Source organism: Carcharodon carcharias, chromosome 2 (assembly GCF_017639515.1).
Source record: "Carcharodon carcharias isolate sCarCar2 chromosome 2, sCarCar2.pri, whole genome shotgun sequence".
NCBI classification, from domain to species: Eukaryota; Metazoa; Chordata; class Chondrichthyes; order Lamniformes; family Lamnidae; genus Carcharodon; species Carcharodon carcharias.
The window spans coordinates 36365485-36387828 of NC_054468.1; the positions used below are offsets into that span (position 1 = coordinate 36365485).

The window sequence follows — 22344 nt, forward strand, 5'->3', positions numbered from 1 at the left end:
ATTACTAAATGGGAACCTGGTTTAGAGGACTTCTTGTCAGTATCTCATTCTAACCTCTGTTGTTCCTTTTTATGAATACTTTGGTTTAATCAATAAATTACAATGTCATTTGAGCTAGTAGTTTAAAGAATGTCAAAAACTGACAGTTTGAGAAGGTGAATTAACATTGTTAGGTGCAGTCAACTGCTGCCAAAAAGGTTTGTTAATCTAGCTCTCTGGCACAGTCATATCGTGCTCGATTACAGGATAACATCCAGAAATGAATAGGAGCCAAAATGTGCTAACCATGCAAATATGCTAACCATGTACATAAAAAGCAAGAATCTGGAAATGCTGAAACTATGACCGGGATTTTAAAGCCCTGTCATGGCATGTTCTTACCCCCCCACCACCGGCAGATGCGGCGACCATTTAAATCTCCATTCAATTCGGCAGGATCATAATATCCCACCAGTCAGGAGGGGCCGTAAAATCGTGGCCTATGAAACAAAAGCAGAATGCTGGTAGCACTCAGCAGGACAGAAAGCATGTGTGGCAAGAATAGCCGTTAACTTTTTGGATGAAGTCCTTGATCACAGTTTCAAACTTCCCTTTGTTCTATCTATTTCTAAATGCTGTCCATTTGTGCTTATACGTTTACCCAGAAGTCAGCTGCGGCTCAGTGGTAGCACTCACATCTCTTAAGTCAAAAGGTCATGGGGTCAAGCCTCATTCCAGAGTGTTGTGCACATAATCGTGGTTATCTCTCCAATGCAATACTGAGGGGCACTTTCTTTTCCTCTCCTCTCTCCTTCCTTCTTTTTCTTTCTTTCTATTCAGTTTCATTAGATTCTCAAATTGGGTTCAAATTATTACAGCTCATACATAATGTCAATTAATGTTAAATCCATTCCAACTTAAAGTTGAACTGAGCCCTTAAGTGTATATTGAAGAACTTGTTTCAAAATGCACTGTAGATTGTTTGGAACAGCGTTTTTAATGCAGTTAAAAACTGAATCTCTAATTTGAAATATTCAGTAAGTGCAAAGATTTTGGACTGAGATGGTCTTTCATCAAATTTTGTAATTTATAAAATTGTTTCTTACATTTTTAATCAGGGCAAGGTAAGTTTCTCATTAAACTAGTTTGACTCTCACAATGGGGCAATTCTTGATTTAATTTCAATGTACTCCAATCAGAATATCTGGAAATCCCACAATCTTTCCACATATTCTTCTAGTTAATTTCTGCATCTGTTCAAAGCTTTCTTTTAAAAAAAAATACATCCTCATAGATATCGTGTCATATTTGTAATTTTTTTAGAAGAAAACAGGTCCTCTGAACAGCAACCATATCTGTTCCCTCAGCAGTGACTCAATGTCTCCCCCCAACCCTACCCCCAAACATTTGGCAGTTCTGCCTATGATGAATTGCACCAAACATTTTTCTTAGACTACAAAGAAGGGACCTGATTCCAAAAAATACTCCTGTTTTATAAACTGCATGATGGTGATAATCAAAGCTGAAGGTGATTGGGCCAAAATCACTGCTTTGAGGGGCTCCAAAATGATGTTTTGTGGCCATTACGCTTGATCTCTGGAACCATTTCTATGACCATATTTGTGTACATTAGCTGTAACTCCAGGCACTTGAGGTTTTCCTATTATTAGGGTCTTGGTTGTTATATTCCTGTCAAATGCTGCTTTATATCAAGGGCTGCCACACTCACTGCTACTCTGGTAGTAATTGCTGCCTTTGACATCTCATAATTTTGAGGAATTAAATAAATACAATGGAACATACCGTAAAATGTTCTCATTTTTGCACTGAAAAGGCTGTTTTGAATGCTGTATTCAGGTTATGCTCTTATCATGTTAGTCTAATTGAGTTTTCTACAAATCATATAATAGGAGGATTTTAACACAATTTGAATGATAACTTGAAAATAAAACCTTGCTAATTGGGTGTTTTTTGACAATTACTAGATTATCTAGCAGATTGATTTTTGACGAATCAGCCCATTTTCCTGAAAATGATCAAGGTCTAACTCTGAACAGAACATTTGTCTGCTCCTGTTTTTCATCATACTGCTGTTTTCTGTTCCAGTTATTAAAGATGACATTTGTTCAGCCATGTTGTGTTGCCCCATGTAGATAATTACTACTAAAGCTAAACTCTGCAACCAGGCAATTCAGCATCTGTTTACTGATGGATTTGTATTTGTTAAAATAATTTTGTTTTAAAATACTGTGGACTAAATGGTCTGGAACTTATCATGAGAATAATGGTGAGGCTTTCAGCGCTCACCGCTTTAATGGAAATCTGACAACTTCTGGATTATGCAAGCATGCAGTTAAATGTGGAAAGTTGCTGTCTGAAGTACCTTTACAGTGTGTGTACATTTGCAGTTCTTGCTGATAGACTCAACATTGAAATACTGCAACTGTGTGACCTTGTTGTACTTGCCCACTCATTCTGCACTTAAAATGGCTAAATATGTTGGGGCTAGTGCATTCAGGAGTGAGTTAGTTTTTAACAGCTTGAAAATACTGTTGAACAAACTCCCCAGCCCTTCAAAAATTATTTTACAAATGTGGAGTCTCATTCTTTCAGAAGGAAATTAGTGTTGTAGATTTTCCCACAATCCCATCTGCATTCCTCTTATCTTTATTTCGCTTTCCGTGCATCATTTAGGTCTAATTTATATGTTTTGCTTTATACTTCCTGGTTTGAGCTCTAGGCTTAATTTTTAGGTCCCACTGAGGGCAGGCAGAGAGGTGGGCAGGTGATGAAAATACTGAGCCAGCAGGTGTGGAAGTTTCTTGATGCTGGCAAGTTTCACCAAAGCAGGGAAAGGGAAGTCCTGATAACTCAACTGATCAATTAATAAGCGTAATTAAGGTAATTGATTAGCTCATTGAGAGCCATGTTGAGATTTTAGTGGGGGCTCACAGGCTGTATGCTGGGTTAGGGGGCAGACCAGGTGCATGGAGGCAGAAACACAGTGGGGAGCCAGTCATGACTGCCCAAAAAGTTAGGTTGGTGCATAAAAGGGGAATGGCTGAGAGGAGCACTCTGACATTAGCACACAGGTATCAGCACAAATTGCGGACAGAGTGGTAAGTAAGCATTCAAGCTGTGCAAGGGGTTGTCACCCAGCTGGCATTGCAGGAGTCTAAGAGGAGGGGCCCAAGGCTCCCAAACGCAATTGGGAAGCCAACTGAGCACAAGGAAGGCAGCAGCTGGTAGTTGGAGGACAAATCTCAGATTCTGACCCTCTGCAATATTCCCTACAGGAAGGGCAGAGACCTGGGTATCAGGAGGACAGAGCAGAGGGATGAAGGTCAGGAAGGCAACTGGGGGCCATTTCCACAGCATAGGCCATACTTCCAAAGCTGGAGCTACCTTGAGATGATTGAAAACCAGTGCCACAGGAGACAATTACTGTCCAGGCGGATAGGCATAGAGATTTGTATGCTCGTTGTGAAGACCTCAATTTGCACAGCACTGGTTGCCATGCCCTGCCCTGCCAGTAGCTGCCAAAGTCACTGTGACCTTGCATTTCTATGCCTCTGGCTCCTGTTATGAATAAGCTATGGATCTTAGTGGCACTTTGCAAACGGTTGCACGCCACTGCGTGTTGTAGATCGCTGATACCCTATTTGCCAGACAGACCCAACCTTGCAGATGCAGCGGGCACTGGGTTTCACCACAATCACTGGATCCCTCAGGTGCAGGAATCCTCAAAGCACTGACTGACTGCCCACTCAGATTTATCAACAAGAAAGGTCTCCACTCAATGTTCAACTGTTCTGCAACCAAAAGAGTTTCCTTCATGTGTCCGCTTCCTTTCCTAGCATCTGCCATGACTCTTTCATTCTTTGTCAGTCCAGACTGCCACAGCTCTTCATTCCATCCCCTGAACTCCATGAATGGATTCTAGAAGACATGGGATATTCCTTGAAGAGATGGCTACTCGTCCCCTACGAGAACCTGAGACACAGGCACGGCAACCTCTGCTCACTGGGGAAACCATTGAGCAGGCTATCGGGCTTCTGAAGAAGCATTCCTGGTGCTCAGACCTGTCGGGTGGTGCCCTGCAGTACACTCCTGCAAGGGTCTTGTGCCTTGTGGTGGTCTGCTGCACTCTCCAGAGAGGTGTGGACCTTGAAGAGGGTGAACTGCTGGATGGATGTAACTCATTAGAGGAATTGGAACAGGAGGAAGAAGAGGAAGATGCATAACACCGAGGTGTCGCAGTTGCACAGGGAGGTGGCTGGGCCTGATACAGGGCTTGAGGATCTTGCCAGGATGCCATTAACATTTTATTCAGGCTCGCTTGAACTGAGCCCCTCTGACCGAGGAAGAATAGCATGGTTTGGAACTCACTCTGAACTGCCTGCTGAGAACACTTCCATTGAAAGCGCAGTTTGGAACAGATCAACTCTAACCATCAATGAAGGATGTACATCTGTCCAGAGGTTTCACTATCACCATTCATGCTCCCTTGCTCCTCTTCACCACTCTGTCTTTCTCCTTGTCCAGCCATTAAAGAAGGAAGCTCACATGCCTAGTTTCATGGGTCAATATTTACGTGGTGCCCAAAATGATATAAATTGCACAGCTACAGTTGAAAGAAACCCCAGTGAATCACTCTGCTTAGCATTGATGGCATCATCTCTTGGCCACTTCTACCCGGTTTTCCCCTTGTGGCCTTGGAGAGGGAGGCAGCCTGCTCACTTATCTCTGCCTGCAGTTGAGATGCATGTGGCAGTTGTCCTCATCATGGAGGTGCCAGTGGGGGCACCTCCAGAGGCTGTTGCATGGCACCATTGTAGGGACAGCTTCTGTCACTGGGCCCTTCTGCACAAATGCTCCCTCAGCCAAAGGGACCATGGAGGCTGATGATGATGGTGCCTCCATCCTCCTCAATGTCTGCTTCAGCTCTTGGCTGGCACCCTGGATAACTGGAAGGGATCACCAGTTGGGGCACAACTGACAATCCCTCCAAACATCTCTGCGTCATCAGCGCCACTGCCCAGCCAAGGCTATATAGTATGGCATGCATTTTGCGAACTTCAGTGCGCCTTTTCTGCATGCACTTAATGCTCCCTGCATATGGCTTTCCATGAGGTTGGCCACCCTCTTTATGGAGGAGCCCATGTGCTCAAAAGCCCTGAACCTTGGTGTGGTGCACATGAGCTGAATGGGCTCCATTCTCAGTATATGACTGTGCACTGCCTAAAAGAGCCTTCACATGTGGGAGTAGACATGTTGCTACTGGCCTTAGTAGAGCCCCTTTCCTGTGCCTTCTGAGGACCTGCATCTGCAGGTGCCTAGCAGGGCTTTGTCTGTCCGCCGTCCTCTTCCTGCACACTCATGATCTGCTCATCATTGTGCCACCTTAGCTATCTGCATGCGAGGATCCACCGAGGTGACTGTATTTAAGCTGATGAATGGTGGACTTGTAAGGCGTGATGGTGCATGCTCTGAAGATGGCTCTGGCAGTGCTTGGCCTAGTGATGGTGCAGGAATCAGTCTTTGCATCTCAATGTCAGAAACTGTAGGAGACATGAGACCATGAGAATTAGTCTTTGAGAGCAGAAGCTTCCTAATGCAGCTGAGTCTTTGGAATGTTGTCAGATAGGCTGAAGTGCAATGCACTCCCTTAATCTACACATTCCAGTTTCTATTCACCCTCTCCACCAAGGATACCCATTTTGCCTCTATAGTCAATGTCAATTTCAGCATGTAACAGTGGCAGGTCCTCAATAACGCTATTGGTCTGAACTTGCTGAGGGATGAGTAATTACCCTGAGCTCACATTCCCTTCATATTCAAGAGTACCATGCGCCCTCAGACTATTTCAGCTGGAGTGTCGCCTAGAGGTTGGTATACCCAGAGGCCTGTCCTGAGGGTCTAGCAATATATTCACCTTGCCAGAGTAAATAAGGTTATTGAACCTCACCCGACGGCGGAACCAGTTTCTCTGAACGACACTCCATCTGTTCATGGTCTCTGTCACCTCTATCCAGGCCACTTGGTCTAGGAGGGTGATCCCCTCCTGCCGCCCTCCAGAAAGGGAACCTCACTCTTCTCCCTCATTGCGTCCTGCTTTCCTCCCCACCTCAGGGGCAAATTGGAATCCAGAAACAGTGCCAATGTCCATCTCCTGCCCTTAGAAGGAAATCCTGCCCTGTGTTTCTCAGTGTGAATTCTTCAGCCTGCTTGGACAAAGACCCTCACTGTGCTTGGCCTGCACTCTTATGCCACAGATATCTAGAGCATGCCTTGTTGGAAAAGATGCCAGATTACAGGAAATCTGCCTTGGCTAGGAACATAGGAGCAGGAATAGGTCGTTCAGCCCATCAAGCCTGCTCTGTCATTCAATAAGACCATGGCTGATCATCCACTTCAATATCTTTTACCCACACTATTCCCATATTCCTTTATGTCACTGGCATTTAGAAATCTGCCAATTTCTACTTTAAACATAGTAAATGACTGACCTTCCACAGCCCTCTGGGGTAGAGAATTCCAAAGATTCACAAGCCTCTGAGTAAAAAAAAATTCTCCTTACCTCAGTTCTAAGTGGATTATTTTGAAATTGTGCCCCCTGGGTCTAGATTCCCCAGCCAGGGAAACATCTTAACTGCATCTATTGGTCTATCACTTCTCATTCTTAAAAACTCTAGAGAATACAGGCCTAGTTTCCCCAATCCCCCTTCATTCGAACAGCCCTGCAACCTGGGATTAAGTCTGGTGAACTGTTGCCCTCCCTCTATGGCAATAATATCCTTCCTAAGCTAAGGGGGACCAAAACTGCATACAGTTTTCCGTGCAGTCTAACCAAGGTTCTATACAATTGAAACAAGACTCCAATGCTCCTGTACTCAAATCCTCTTGCAGTAAAGGCCAACATACCATTAGCCTCCCTATTGCCTGCTGCACCTGTATGTTAGCCTTCAGTGACTTACTAATGAGGGTACCCAGGACCTTTTGTATATCCAAGCTTTCTAATCTCTTACCGTTTAAGAAATACTCTGCACATCTGTTCCTCCTACCAAAGTTTACAACCTCACATTTTTCCAAATTATATTCCGCCTGCCATGTTCTTGCCCACTCAACAAGTCTTTCCAAATACTCTTGAAGCATCTTTGCATCTTTCTTATAATACACATTCCCACCTAGCTTTGTGTCATCTGCAAACTTAGAAATATTACATTTGGTCCCCACATCCAAATCATTGATATATGTTGTGAACAGCTGGGGCCCAAATACTGAGCCCTGCGGTACCCCACTAGTCACAGCCTGTCAACACAATAATGAACCATTTATTCCTACGCTCTGTTTTCTGCTTGTTGACTAATCCTTAATTCATGCCAGTATATTACCTCCTATCCCAAGTGCTTTAATTTTGCTAATCAACCTCCCCTGGGGGTCTTTAATAAAAGCCTACTGAAAATCCAAGTGTACTACATCCACCGTCTCCCCTTTATCAATTCCATTAGTAATTTCCTCAAAAAATTCCAACAGGTTCATCAAACATGATTTCCCATTTATAAATTCATGTCGAATGTACCCAATCAGATCATTATTATCCAAGTGTCCATTTAGCACATCCTTTAGAGTAGATTCTAGCATTTTCCCTACTACTGATACAAGGCTAACAGGTCTGTAGTTCCCTGTTTTCTCTCTCCCTCCCTTCTTAAACAGTGGAGTGGCATTTGCTACTTTCCAATCTGCAGAAGCCATTCCAGAATCTATAGAAATTTGGAAGATGATCAACAATGCATCCACCACTATCTCCACAGGTACCTTTTTTCAACACTCTGGGATGTAGGTCATCAGGTCTGGGGATTTATCAACCTTCAGTCCCAATAATTTCTCCAATATAACCTTCTTACTAATTCAAATTTCCTTCAATTCCTCATTCTCCTAGTCCCTCAGTTCTCTCATTCTGGGAGATTTCTTGTATCTTCCCCAGTGAAGACAGACACAAAGTAATCATTTAGCTTCTCTGCCATTTTGCTATTCCCCATTATAAATTCTCCTGACTCTGCCTGTAATGGACCCACATTTGTCTTAACCAAACGTTTCCTTTTTACATACCTTTGGAGTTTTTATAGCCCGTTTTTGTTTTTTGCTAGTTTACATTCCTATTCTATTCTCCCTTTCTTTATCAATTTCTTGGTCCTCCTTTGCTGTATTCTAAAATCCTCCCAATCCTCAGGTTTACTATCATTTCTGGCAACTTTATAAGCCTTTTCTTTTAATCTTAGACAATCCTCAACGTCCTTTATTAGCCACAGTTGACTGATATTTTAAAAATAGTTTTTGTGCCTTAAAGAATGTATAATTGCTGTAAACTATATAATAATTCTTTAAAGGCTGTCCATTGCATATGCACATACCTTTTAATGTATTTCCCAATCCGCCTGAGCCAATTTGCCCTACATACCTTTAAAATTTCCTTTGTTCAAATTTGACATCCTGGCTTCAGACTACCACACTTTCAAACAAAATATAAAATTCTATCATATTGTGGTCACTCATCCCTAAAGGTTCTTTGCAACATCATTAGTAATTAGCCCACAAAACCTATGTGGGTAGCTATTAGCACGGTGAGCATTGATTGCCATTCTTTCATCGTTGAGAGCAAAATGTGGGCCACTGTTTCTCAATTCTCTGATGTCTGTAATTTCACTTAAACATTAGAAATACACAGAAAATCATCTATATTTTCCTGACCTGTTGGAGTGGTGGCATCTGTCACTAGATTTTGCCTAGAAATTTGTCAATTGTATGTGAATGCCTGTTCAATGCAAATGCTTTTTCACTTACTTGATGGTTTTAGTGTTTAGTGGATTTAAACAGTTCAGAAGGACTCATCAGACCTTCATTATTGCTCTTGCCTCCACTTGCAGGCACGAGTTCCCCTCGGATAAGCCAACAGCTACCCTCTCTTGTCTCAGCATTTTCCAAAGGGCTCAAGCTGGCACCCTTTGCTGCCTCCTTACAAGCAGCAATCTCAACTGCCTCTCTCTTGCTGATTTTTGTGCAAACTAGGGGATAGTGTTTCTCATTTTATTTACCTCGCCCACTGCTGTCTCTTGGACTGCCAACAGATCAACAATCACTGCCCCCTTTCCATTTTCCTCTAGAATGTTTATTCATTGATAAACAAGGCCCTTGCCATCTGTGAGTTTTCTGTGCATGATTGCATTGACATTATGGCTTTGGTGGAAGCTTGGCTCATGGCTGATGACATCTTGCCTCTTACTGAAGTTTTCTCACCTTGTTAAAACCCTATCACTTCTCTTTTGCATCCATTCTCTACTGCGCCCCCCAGCCCCCAACACTCAATTTCTCAGTAAAATATGCTTGCTGTATTCCTCCCTCAGCCTCTGCATTGAGCAACCCCTCATCTTCACTGATTTAAATCTCAATCTGTCACCTTGCCTTCTCTCCTCTTCCCTTCCCTTTTTCCTCTTCCCTTAATCTCCCTCCCATATAAAGCCATCTACCCCTATTAACTGCCACCTCTCTATCTCCCATCTCATGAGGCCTCTCTACTCCTGTTGTGTCAATCACAGACTTTGATCATTTTCTTGAATCTCTCGTTACTCAGATGTCCCCTACCTCCTTCCAAACCCATACCCCAGCATCCGCCCCTGGAAAAAAAACTTTTCAAAAACTCCATGACAGAAAGTAAGAAGTCTTACTGTGCACTTTTCATAAATTGTTTGTTCTCAAAGCGCTTCACAGCCAATGAAATATTTTTGAAGTGTATCACTATTGCAATGTAGGAAGTGCTGCAGCCAATTTGCACATAATCACCTCCCAGAAACAGTGTTCAGATCATCTGGTTTGGGTTTTGGCTGAGGAATAATTGTTTTTGAGATCTTGCATACTCTTCAGTTCAAGTCACAAAACAGCCTTGGTCACAGCCATTCTAGTGATGTTCAGCATTAGAATTAAATAGTTACTAATGGATGATGCAGCTGATGCAGCTAATGCATTATTTGAACTTGGTGGCATCTTTTGCAGCTAAATCAATTTGTGTTCTGCACATCTATTTGAATTCATACTGGCTTGAAATCACCTCCTGAGTTGAATCTAAATTACATTAACATTGATCTTTTGACACATGATATAGAGATTATAAAAGGATAAAAAAAAATTCATTTGAATATTGTTCAAAAATACAAATGTAAATCTCAGAAAATGAGGGCGTGTTGGAGTAGAACAAAGTATGAAAATTGTTGTATCCTGAGGTCCAGGATCTGCTGAAACTAGTTTGAAGCCTAAGGTACCAAATTAGATGCAGCACTCCATTCTACTACATTTTCATAGATTACACTTGGCCTGTTGTATCCAGAAATCAATATATTATAACAAAGCTATATTGAATATATCTGCCTGACCTGAACATTTTGACATGATGTGATCCACATGTGTGCCAGTACCTTCAACCTTGCCTTGCACCCTTAAGATCATTCAGATTAATGATTGTACTTTAAGGCAGCCTGGGGCATCATGTGGAAATGTAACGTTATTTATTCCCTCCTTTTGATAGGTGGCCGCAACATGACCATTTCACTGCAGTCACGGACAGGACACACCCACATGCCCTCAGTGGTAGGGGTGCTGGTGTTTACCCAGTTCTGGTTCTGGTTCCCTCATTCACATTTTCTGTCCCTGGCCTTCACTCCAACTGCAGTCATTGGACTTAACAAGGATCTCAAGGTAAATTAATTTTATCCTTTTTAACTCCTTGCTACTCCATACAGATATTTGGATTTATTTTATAAAGAGTCAAAACCTGATGTTATTTTGTTGGTTAGTATTGAGTTCAGAAATTCTATTTGATGTGATAGAGAAAATGCCTTAACACTACACAATGTACTTGTTCATATACTTATGTTCTAGTGGGAAGGATGGTGAAGTACGTCCATGATTCTTTTGGTCCTGCCTCAACAGACCCATACTGCTATTCCCATTGTAATTCAACAGGCAGCATGCTTACTCAGACATGAAATGGCTGTTGTGTCATGTTTTCTGCAGCTGAGGTAATGGGTCAGTTAAGAACTAATGAAACTCACTGAGCCATTAGATTGGCTACAGTCTGTCTGTAGCGCTATTTGGATAAATAAGATGGTAGGGGCCCCTCGTCTTTCCATCTCAGTGAGGAAACCATTCCCCTGTGCACTGGATATCTGCCTTCCTATTGTCACAAGTTGGCTGTTGCCACTTTAACTGTGGTTACCTGCCCAGTCAGCGGCCATAAGAACCCCCTGCTGCACAAGTTTTTAGCACCCACATTAGCCAGCTATTTTCAGAGTTCCTGTTGAACCTGTCTACCTTGCATAACGTCCTAGGTGGCACTTCAGTCAAGACTTTCACCAGTGATGGCATAACCTCAACAAGCAATCCCCTTCTTCCAGTAGCTCTGAAGAGTCATATGGACTCGGAGCGTTAACTCTGTTTCCCTCGGCACAGATGCTCCCAGACCTGCTCGCTCTTTCCGGTGTTTTCAGTTTTTATATCAAATTTTCAGCATCTGCAGTGTTTTGCTTTTATTTACCCTACTTCTAGATGTTCACCCCTTCACCACAATGAGGTGTGGGTTGGACTTTGAAGGGGGCAGGCGGGGAGGGCAGCAAAGAATAGAAATCAATGGAGAAAGATTGTTCATAGTGTGGCCAACATTCGAAACAAGGACAGGTGAAAGACAAAGCAACGAGACAGCCTGTTGGCAGCAAATGTTATTTTACAGTCACAGTAAAAAGCAAAACCACTTCTCTACTCCAAAAGAAAATGAATGCTCTGCATATTATTAAATGAGAATGAAAAAGGACCAAGACTGTACCTTGGAATTTGTAAATTCAACAACTGCCATCTCAGATGGAAAATAACAAAAGTTCAACAGTCTTGAGACCTTAATGGAAGTTTCAGCAGAATGTTGTAAAATTAAGAGTAGAAAATGCAACTCTGCGATGTTTATATTATGATATGTACTAGGACAAGAAGTATAGAAACAGATAGTTAAATATCCATTCGTGTCAGCTGTGGCTCGGTGATAGCAAACTCTCCTCTGAATCAGAAGGCTGTAGGTTCAACTCCCACTCCCAAAATTTGAGCATATAATCTCGACTGTTAGGGATTTTAGCCCTACTGGAGGTGGCATATTTTGGGTAAGGTGCTAGCCTAAGTGCCCTTTGTGTTCTTAGGTGGATGTAAAAGATTCCATGACTATTTGAGGAAGAACACGGCAGTTAACTGATATCCTGCCCAGGATTTATCCCTCAGTCAGTCCCTAAAATAGATCATCTGGTCACTTTTCCTAAATTACAATAATAACTACATTCCCAATGTACTTAATTGGCTGTGGAGACTTTGGAACATCATGAGGTTGTAGAAAGTGTGAGAGAAATGCAAGCCTGCCTTTTTTTTTTCCTCCTTCCAAATAAATGAACTTGGTCAAAGTACTTAGTTCCAAAGTATTGAAACATGAATTCTAGCCTCATTTTTACGGTTTGCTCAATTCTTTCTGAACATGTGTATGATATTCTTTGTTCACAGATGCCTAAAGTCCAGTACCGGTCAAATTGCAAGCCATCAACATTTGCCTACCCTGCCCCCCTGGAGGTTCCTAAAGAGAAAGAAAAAGAAAAGGTCTATTCCACATGTCATTTCAAATAAAGATGAAGAGCAAACGCTCTGTAATCCAAATGTATAATTAGAGGTGGATTGAAGATCAAGTTGATCATATAGATTTAAGTATTCGTGTTTTTCTCACAATTCATGATCCCATCTTGTAAAATATCAAAATCTTGCATTTTGTTAATGTATTTTCCCCAAATTTCATGGAGTTTAATTTGTATTATGAATTTTAACAACTTGGAAAAATGTAAACTGAAATATCAAGTCTTTCTGTTTAAAATGTCAGTAACTCAATGAATTAGTTTGTGCACAAGTGCTTAGTCAGTCTTGCCCTTGTTAAAGCATAAGTATGGTAGCATGGAAAACAAAAGAGAAAATATGTTTACCTTTTGAGGGATGGACATGAAATAGATAAGTAGCTAATAGGTTACTTGTCTCCTGCTGTTGTTTCTGTTGTCATCTTGAATTTTAAGCTTAAATTTCTCTCTCTCAAAAATTTGAGAAGCATTTCTGTTCCATTTTCTAGTTCTATGATATTAGCCTTGATCAGAAAAGTTGTAATCTGTTAAACCCTCAGGTTTCCACAGCTGTCCTGTCAATCACTGCCAAAGCAAAGAAGAAAGAGAAGGAAAAAGAAAAAGAGAAGGGAAAAGAGAAAGAGGAAGAAAAAATGGAAGTAGTAAGTACAAACTGAGCAAAGCTGCTTAATTATTTATTCATGTTACATTGCTTTTGGACAAGAACAGAATAATGTTAAAAGGATATCTAAATGTAGCTTTGTTAATTTAGTGTTCATCTTAATGTAGTCACATGTTGATTCCACTGGTTTTTATCATATTTAGGAAGAGACTGAGAAAAAGGATGAAGACAAAGAGAAGGAAAAGAAAAAAGAGCCAGAGCCAAGCAGCCAGTTATTGGCGAACCCAGCGAGAGTAATGCCTGCACAGCTTAAAGTCTTGGTTATGCCGGAAGGGTGCAGGTACCAGCCCTTTAAACCCGTGAGTAATGATTTTTTAAAAATCCAGCCAGTTAATGCCAAATCATATAACTTGAGCCTGACTCTGCTCTACAATCGTAATAGCGCAGGAACCACCTTAGAATTACAAACTTTGGTGGAAAACCTGAGGTATAACTTCATCTTGGGCAGTATCACATTGGCTGCTGGTTATAACTCCTTGCCTATATTCAGTTCTATTAAAACCAAGCAGGTGGTGGTACAATGCCACATGTTTTGCATTGCCACCCAAAACGCTTTTGTTGTTAAATTTTCGGTAGTTAAAGCCTATGAAGATACCCACCATCGACCTATGCTCTGTTGTTCAGCTATGTGGAACTCCCATCGCCAGCTTCCACACTTACCTATCTGATTGTAACTAGACAATCTCCTGCAATGGCATCTCTTTTCACCCTTCCACATCTTAAACTCTGGAGCCTCCCAAGTGCCTCTCCTTGGCACATTCCTGTTTCTCATCTGCGTGTTTCCCCTTAGCAACATCATCTGATTAAAAAGCCAGGTTCTAAATGAATGCTGCTGACACCTAGCTCTTCCTCACTGCCACACATCTTGATTCCTCCACTGAATCTTAGCATGAATGCAGCATAGAAGGAGTCATTCAACCCATTGTGCCTGTGCAGGCTCTCTGCAAGAGCAATCCACCTAGTCCCACTTCCCTCCCTTTTCCTCATAGCCCTGCAAATATTTCTCTTCAGATAATTATCTGCCTCTGTGTTGTGAAATTGACATTCAGCATTGAATCAGCCAAGATTCCCTCTAATTAAACCTTGGAGAAACTGAACTCATTGTCTTCAGTCCCTGCCACAAACTCCATTCCCTACCTACCAATTCCGTTCAGTCTAATTGGCTGTCCCATCCGCTATTTCAGATCCCTCTGTGACCTCATTCATCCCTATCTATGTAACCTCTTACAGCTCTACAACCCTCCAAGGGCAACCCTGCATTATTCCAACATAGTCCTCTTTTGCATTCCCTACTTCCTTCAAGCCTCCATTGGCAGCAGTGCCTTCAGCTGTCTGGGCCCTGAGCTCTGGCATTCTCTCTCTAATCCCCTGTTTCTCCATCTCTCTCACCTTTTAAAATGCTCATTAACACCTATCTCTGCCACTTGTCCTAATATCCTTTTTTTGGCTCTGCATGTACGTGTGTGTCTCTTTGCCTTTGTTCTTTTTCCGTCTGCCCTTTTTTCCTCCTCCCCACTCTCCTTTTCTCTTTTTTTTCCCCTTGCACCCACTCTCTTTCTCTCTCCGCAAGTATAAATTAGACAGCAGTGATGTTGTGCTGAAAGGCCCAGATTCTAGAATGCTGCAGGAAATATTTTTGTCGAACTTTCCCTCTGAAAATTAAACGGGACTGAAGCCATGATGTAGTATATGGAAGAATCAGGCTTGGTGTATTTGAATGGTCTTATTCCAGGCTACATTTATTTGTTAGTGCAGGCCTCAGCATGTAGTTCTGGAGTAAGTCAGTGAAATCACTTCCTGTTAAATTGTTAATTATGTTGGAGACTATTTAACAAAATTGAATTTGCCTATTTGGTGCAAAAACCCAATGTGAATTCATTTCACTTGTATGCATGAGCAATGCTGTTATAGCAATGCATTGCAGTATAGCATTCCATAACTGCAAGAAGCACCGATCTAATGAGCAGTGCTTGTATTCCACTTGTTAATATCAAAAACCTTATTCACACTTCATAATATACATTATGTATTCTCAAACACAGCAATACAAATCATTGGATATGTTTATTTTCTCCTTTTGAAATTCTACAATAGGAAGAAATATGCATTGATTACTTTTTTAATTTTCTTTAAAAGTTAGTTCCTAATGAATTCAGTTGTTTGGTTTTAAACGTGACCAAAATCTAATGTTGCAGCTGTCAATTGGAGGGATTATAATTCTAAAGGACACCAGTGAAGAGACAGAGGAGCTAGTGGAACCTGTTGCTGCTCATGGACCCAAGATTGAGGAAGAAGAGGAGGAGCCAGAACCACCAGAGCCATTTGAATACATTGACGATTAAACAAAGTAAGTGTTATGACTTGCTAAACATTCTCCTATTCTTTTCATTGCAGTGAACTATTCTTTGCCATTACAACAATTCTACTAATTTGTTTAAAACTTTCCACCTCTAAGATTGTGTAACTGAACCTAAATCTATTTTCTCCTTAACTACCAACCAGCATCACCCCCAGCTCAAGGATGAGTTACTGCTGAGTTGCATATTGAAGTACTTTCTTTTCTTCCTTCATTTTTTTTTAAGCCCAATTTCTGAAAGCCGTGACTTACATTGGTGTGCAGTTGTAAAGCCAGCAGTCACCCACTGAAATCACCATATGGCTATTATCCATGCATGAGACTAAGACAGTGTGATGTTGTACCTTGGGAGTATCAGCAAACATCAGTTCTATCCCATTGGGACATCCACGCATCTGAATCCACTGGCCAGAGCCATTGGATACTGCTCAGAAAGTGTGCAATGTGAAACTTAGCAGTGCTCTGTGCTGGCAAACAGTCTAGTTTTGGCTGGGTAAATTCTCAGTGGTATACCCAATTCAGGAAGCCATGGCCCTGCTGTTATCCATCTAAGCTCTCCAGACATGGCTATATCTATATGGTGAGAGCGTATGCACAACGTTGGGCAAACAGAACTTCTATATGTAAGGATTTCTCAGCAGCTTGTTTTGTGGAGTCTTAAACATGGCATTAGTAAGCCAGCTAATAAAAAAGCTGAATCTGACCTTTTTAGTAGTTTTAGGATAATCTTCAGTTGGCCATGCTTGTGTTACATTAATAACTTTACATCACATGGAATAGCTGCAGGTTCATTGTCATAAGAAGTAAAGAAGATTAAGCCTAAAAGTAGCTTCTGATTTTACAGAACTAAAAAAAATTTTAAGTTTACACGGTGACTGATTTAGAATGAAAAGTCACCAAACTGAGTGAAACATTTTTGCAGAAAAGATTTACTGAAAGGCTCATTATATTTTTTCCTTCTATCCTTCCACAGGATTGTGTATGGAAATTCAGAAGATATTCTCACTATGTTCCAACATTTTAGTTTAATAGAAGGTGTCGATTCAAGGCATGTAATCCACAACATGCTCCTGCAGAATGGGCTACGAGGATATCCAGTCTGTGATGGTGACTCTCAGAACAGCTGCAAGAAATTTATTATACATTGTAAAACTTGGAAATGCATTAGAGAAATCAATAAACCACTTTCATGTAAAAAAAAATGCAATTTGCATGGTTTAATTCTGACATCGGCACTTGAGCTCAGCTAGATAGAGTTGGAAGTTCAGAATGTACAGTTTCACAACCTTCAGACCTGTCACAGTCAAGAAACATGACGACCCAAATCTTCTAGTATCTGAAATCTGGTTGAGAGACTTGCGCCAGGACCTGCAGAAAGCCTGATGGGCACACGTGAAATTGCCTGGGAAGTTTTAACTTCCAATTGGCTGATTTCCACAGCCTGAGATCCTCCACAAATGTCTCCAACCCTAAGCTTAGAGCGGAGACTTGGGCCAGATACGTGGGATTTATCTGGATACTTACCCATGTAATTTAGGCTGATAATAACTGGCCTAACTAAGTGATTAGCCAACATGACTGAACTGAGCACCACAATTGACTCCCCACACATATCTGCCAGACTTAACCTGACTCCCTGTCCAACCATCACCCACCTCCGACCCTACCCCACACCCCCCATCCCGACCAAACTACCCCCGAATTGACAACCTCCCAAATCGGACTCAGCTACCTTCCCAACTTTACCCAGCGCATGTGTGCACGTCAGGCTTTCTGCAGGGTCCTGACGCAAGTCTCCCAACCAGGTTTCAGATACTAAATGATTTGGGTCGTCATGTTTCTTGACTGTGACAGATGAGAAAATTGTGAGACTCTACATTCTGAAATTCCAGCTCTGCCCCACCTCAACAACCCTGACTATACAGCCCCAACTGACTACTCATTCAACCCCCCCACAGACTATCCCACCCACTCACACACTAACCCACTGAAAAACTTTGCACCTATAAAAACTTACCTGAATACATTAGCTAATGTTGTAAAAAGGGGAATGTGTCCTCTCCTTGCCCGTCTTCTCTTACGCCTGCCAGTCTTCCTTGGGGATTCTGTGCTGACCCATCGCTACTGCATCCAAGATTGGAAATCCTGGCTGAACATGGCCTGTATCGTCAGGTCAGAGAAAATGTCACAACTAATGGTAATGTGGCCAGCATCGCTGCTGACTGGAAGGTCTGGGCCAGTGCCTCTAGGGAAAACTTGCCCTGCAGTTTTTAAGTAATTATCTACATGATCTCTGGCTGCCCTTATTGAGAATGAGGTGAAAACCCACTACAGAAGAATCGCACAATGCAGAAAAGGCCCTTCAGCCCATCGAGTCTGCACCAACATGTGAGAAACACCTGATCTACCTACCTAATCCCATTTACAAGCACTTGGCCCATAGCCTTGAATGTTATGACGTGCCAAGTGCTCATCCAGGTGGTACTTAAAGGATGTGAGGCAATCCGCCTCCACCACCCTCCCAGGCAGCGCTTTCCAGACCGTCACCACCCTCTGGGTAAAAAAGCTTTTCCTCTCATCCCCCCCCCTAAACCTCCTGCCCCTCACCTTGAACTTATGTCCCCTCGTGACTGACCCTTCAACTAAGGGGAACAGCTGCTCCCTATCCACCCTGTCCATGCCCCTCATAATCTTGTACACCTCGATCAGGTCACCCCTCAGTCGTCTATGCTCCAATGAAAACAACCCAAGTCTATCCAACCTCTCTTCATAACTTAAATGTTTCATCCCAGGCAACATGCTGGTGAATCTCCTCTGCACCCCCTCCAGTGCAACCACATCCTATAATGTGGTGACCAGTACTGCACACACTACTCCAGCTGTGGCCTCACCAAGGTTCTATACAACTCCAAGATGATCTCCCTACTTTTGTAACCTATGCCTTGATTGATAAAGGCAAGTGTCCCATATGCCTTTTTCACCACCCCACTAACATGCCCCTTTGCCTTCAGAGATCTATGGGCACACATGCCAAGGTCCCTTCGTTCCTCAGAACTTCCTAGTGTCATGCCGTTCATTGAATACTTCCTTGTCAAATTACTCCTTCCAAAGTGTATCACCTCACACTTTTAAGGGTTAAATTCCATCTGCCACTTATCTGCCCTTTGACCATCCCGTCTGTATCTTGCTGTAGCCCAAGACACTTAACCTCATTGTTAACCACACGGCCAATCTTTCTGCCACCCGCAAACTTACTAATCCTACCCCCCACATGGTAATCTATGTCATTTATATAAATGACAAATAATAGGGTACTGGGCACAGATTCCTGTGGTATGCCACTGGACACTGGCTTCCAGTCACTAAAGCATCCTTCTGTCATCACCCCCTGTCTTCTACATGTGAGCCAATTTTGAATCCACCTTATCAAATTACCTTGTATCACATGTGCATTTACCTTCTTTATAAGGCTCCCATGTGGGACCTTATCAAAGGCTTTGCTGAAATCCATATAAACTACATCAACTGCACTACCCTCATCTACACGCCTGGTCGCCTCCTCAAAAAATTTAATCAAATTTGTTAGGCATGACCTCCTCCTGACAACCATGCTGACTATCCCTGATCAAACCTTGCCTCTCCAGGTGGAGATAGATACTCTCCTTCAGGAATTTCTCCAATAGTTTCCCTATCACTGACTTGAGACTCACTGGCCTATAGTTCCCTGGCTTATCTCTACAACCCTTCTTAATTAGCGGAACCACATTAGCTGTTCTCCAATCCTCTGGCACCTCCTCCGTGGCCAGAGAGGAATTAAAAATTTGGGTCAGAGCCCCTGTGATCGCCTCCCTCAGCGGTCTGGGACACAAATCATCTGGACTTGGAGATTTGTCCACTTTTAAGCCTGCCAACACCTCCAATACTTTGTCACTCCCTCTATCAATTTGCTTAAGAACCTCGCAGTCTCTCTTCCTGAATTCAATACCTTCATCCTCATTCTCTTGGGTGAAGACATGTGAAATATTCATTCAACACTCTAGCAATGTCCTCTGGCTCCACCCATTGATTGCCCCCTTGGTCCCTTATGGGCCCTGCTCTTTCCCTGGATATCCTCTTCCCATTGATATACTTATAGAATATCTTGGGATTTTCCCTACTTTTACGAGCCAGAGCTTTCTCATATCCCCTCTTTGCTCTCCTAATTGCTTTCTTAAGCTCCACCCTGCACTTTCTGTACTCCACTAATGCCTCTGCTGATTTGCTTCCCTTGTACCTGCTAAAAGCTTCTCTTTTCATTCTCATCGTAACCTGAATATCTCTGGTCATCCATGGTTCTCTGGGCTTGTTATTCCTTCCTATCACCCTAGAGGGAACATGTTGAGGCTGTACTCTCCCCATTTCCTTTTTGAATGCTGCGCAACCCTCCCACCCCCCACCAACTGCTCCTCTGTAGATTTCCCCACAAGTAGCTGATCCCAGTCTACCTTGGCTAGACCCTGCCGTATTTGCTACAATTGTACAGAGCTTCGATGAGACCACACCTAGAATACTGTGTGCAGTAAATTGCCATGTACTCATCTGTATTATTCTCCTATTTCTGAGCTCACTAGCAGGTTGCACCGGGAGTAATCCAGAGATTACAACCCAAGTGGTCTTGGTTTTTAACCTACTGTCTAACTCCCTGAATTCTTGATGCAAGACCTCATCCCTCTTTCTACCTATGTCAATGGTACCAACGTGTACCATGACCTCTGCTTTATCTCCCTCCCCCTTCAGGATGCCCTGCAGCCATTCATTGACATCCTGGACCCTGGCACCAGGGAGGCAACACACCATCCTGGAGTCATGTTGAAGGCCACATTAGCGCCTATCTGTTCCCCTGACTATAGAATCCCCTATTACAATTGCTCTTCCTCCCTTCCTGTACATACAGGCTGCTTATGGTGCCAGAAGCTTGGCTCTGTCTGCACTCTTTGGAGGAACCAGCCTCCAAAATGGAATACCAATTTGTGAGAGGCAACTACCTGCCTGTTTCTCTTGGACTGCCTGGTGGCCACCCATTCCCTTCCTTCCTCAGGTCCCTTCAGCTGCGGTCTTTAGAAATTTAGAGTTAGGATCTGATTCAAAGTCTTTGCATTCTTTTGTTTTCAAGTTTCCTTTCCCTAGTTCATGATCTGAAGTTGTTGAACCTGCTCTCATTCCCACATGTCTGTTCTTGGCCTGCTGCAATGTTCCAGTGAAGCTCAACGCAAACTGGAGGAACAGCACCTCATCTTCCATTTCGGCACTTTGCAGCCTTTCGGACTTAACATTGAGTTCAACAACTTCAGATCAGGAACTATCTCCTCCATCCCCACCCCCTTTCCGATCCCCCCTTTTTCAATAATTTATATATTTTTAATATATTTTTTTTATATATATTTTTCTTTTCCCGCCTATTTCTATTATTTTAAGTGTATTTCCATTCATTATTTTATCTCCACCTTTTAGCTCGTTTCGATCCCTTCCCCCTACCCCACCCCCACTAGGGCTATCCGTCACTTGCTCATCCTGCTTTCTACCCTAACTGTCACTATTAGCACATTCCATAGCTAATATCACCACCGTCAACACCCTTTTGTCTATGACATCTTTGGCAATCTCTTCTTTGCCTCCACCTATCACTGGCCCTCCATCCAGCTCTGCCTGTCCTACCCTCCTCAACCAGCTTATGTTTCATCTCATTTCTATTTTTCCTTAGTTCTGATGAAGAGTCATACGGCCTCGAAACATTAACTGTTTTCCTCTCTGCAGATGCTGTCAGACCTGCTGAGTTTTTCCAGCTATTTTTGTTTTTGTTTCAGATTTCCAGCATCTACAGTATTTTGCTTTTAAGAAGTGGGAACTGATGGGGTAGATAGTTTCCCCTGGGTGGGGCATAGTCTAAAAATTAGAGGCAGACATTTCAGGAATAAAATTAGGAAACACCTCTACATACAAAGGTAGAAGTTTAGAACCCTTCTGCAAATTGCAATTGCTGCTGGATCTACTAATTTTAAATTTGAGATCGATAGATTCTTGTTAACCACAGGAAATAGGGATATTGGGCAAAGGTGGATGTATGGAGTTCAGTTTTAAATCAGGTTTTATGCGGTTTTAGGGAATTGAATTGATGGCAAAAGTGTGTAGTCTTCAATAGAGACCACAAATTATGGCTTTGATTTTCAATTGCTTAGCAGGGTGCCGTTGGCATACATGTGGAAACTGATCCAATGTCTACAGATGCACCTAAAGGGCAGCCTATAGTTACAGAGGAGGCAACTAAGGATTGATCCTTGGGGCACTCTGGAAGTAATTGTGCTGAAGCTGGAGGAGAAACTGTTGCTGGCTGAGTTGGGTTAGGCAGGAATGGAACCATTCAAGGGCAGGGCTACTGAAATGGACTACAGAAGAGAGGTTTTCAGATAAAATAACATGATTGAAGGTTGCAGAGAACTTGCTCAATGTATAAAATTATCCAGTCAGCAAGAATATGGTGGTCTCAGTTCTGTCAGTAGGATGGAATCCAAACTGAAGGGATTTGCACAGGAAGTTGGAAGAGAGGATAGGACGTTGAAGAATTTTAGACATGAAGGTGGAATTAGAGATTGGATGCTGGTTAGAAG

At 42.5% G+C, this 22344-nt stretch overlaps 1 protein-coding gene across 1 annotated transcript in view; it reads left to right on the top strand.

Moving 5' to 3' along the window:
* The window catches only part of psmd1 (proteasome 26S subunit, non-ATPase 1), a 120763-nt gene extending 103861 nt beyond the window's left edge, over window positions 1-16902 (top strand). The window contains exons 21-26 of the mRNA XM_041211958.1: window positions 10559-10728; window positions 12565-12657; window positions 13223-13324; window positions 13488-13643; window positions 15540-15691; window positions 16674-16902. Coding sequence (XP_041067892.1) covers window positions 10559-10728; window positions 12565-12657; window positions 13223-13324; window positions 13488-13643; window positions 15540-15686 — 668 coding nt within the window. The 3' untranslated portion in view covers window positions 15687-15691; window positions 16674-16902. The remainder of the gene's footprint in view (window positions 1-10558; window positions 10729-12564; window positions 12658-13222; window positions 13325-13487; window positions 13644-15539; window positions 15692-16673) is intronic.
* Window positions 16903-22344: the final 5442 nt, after the last annotated feature.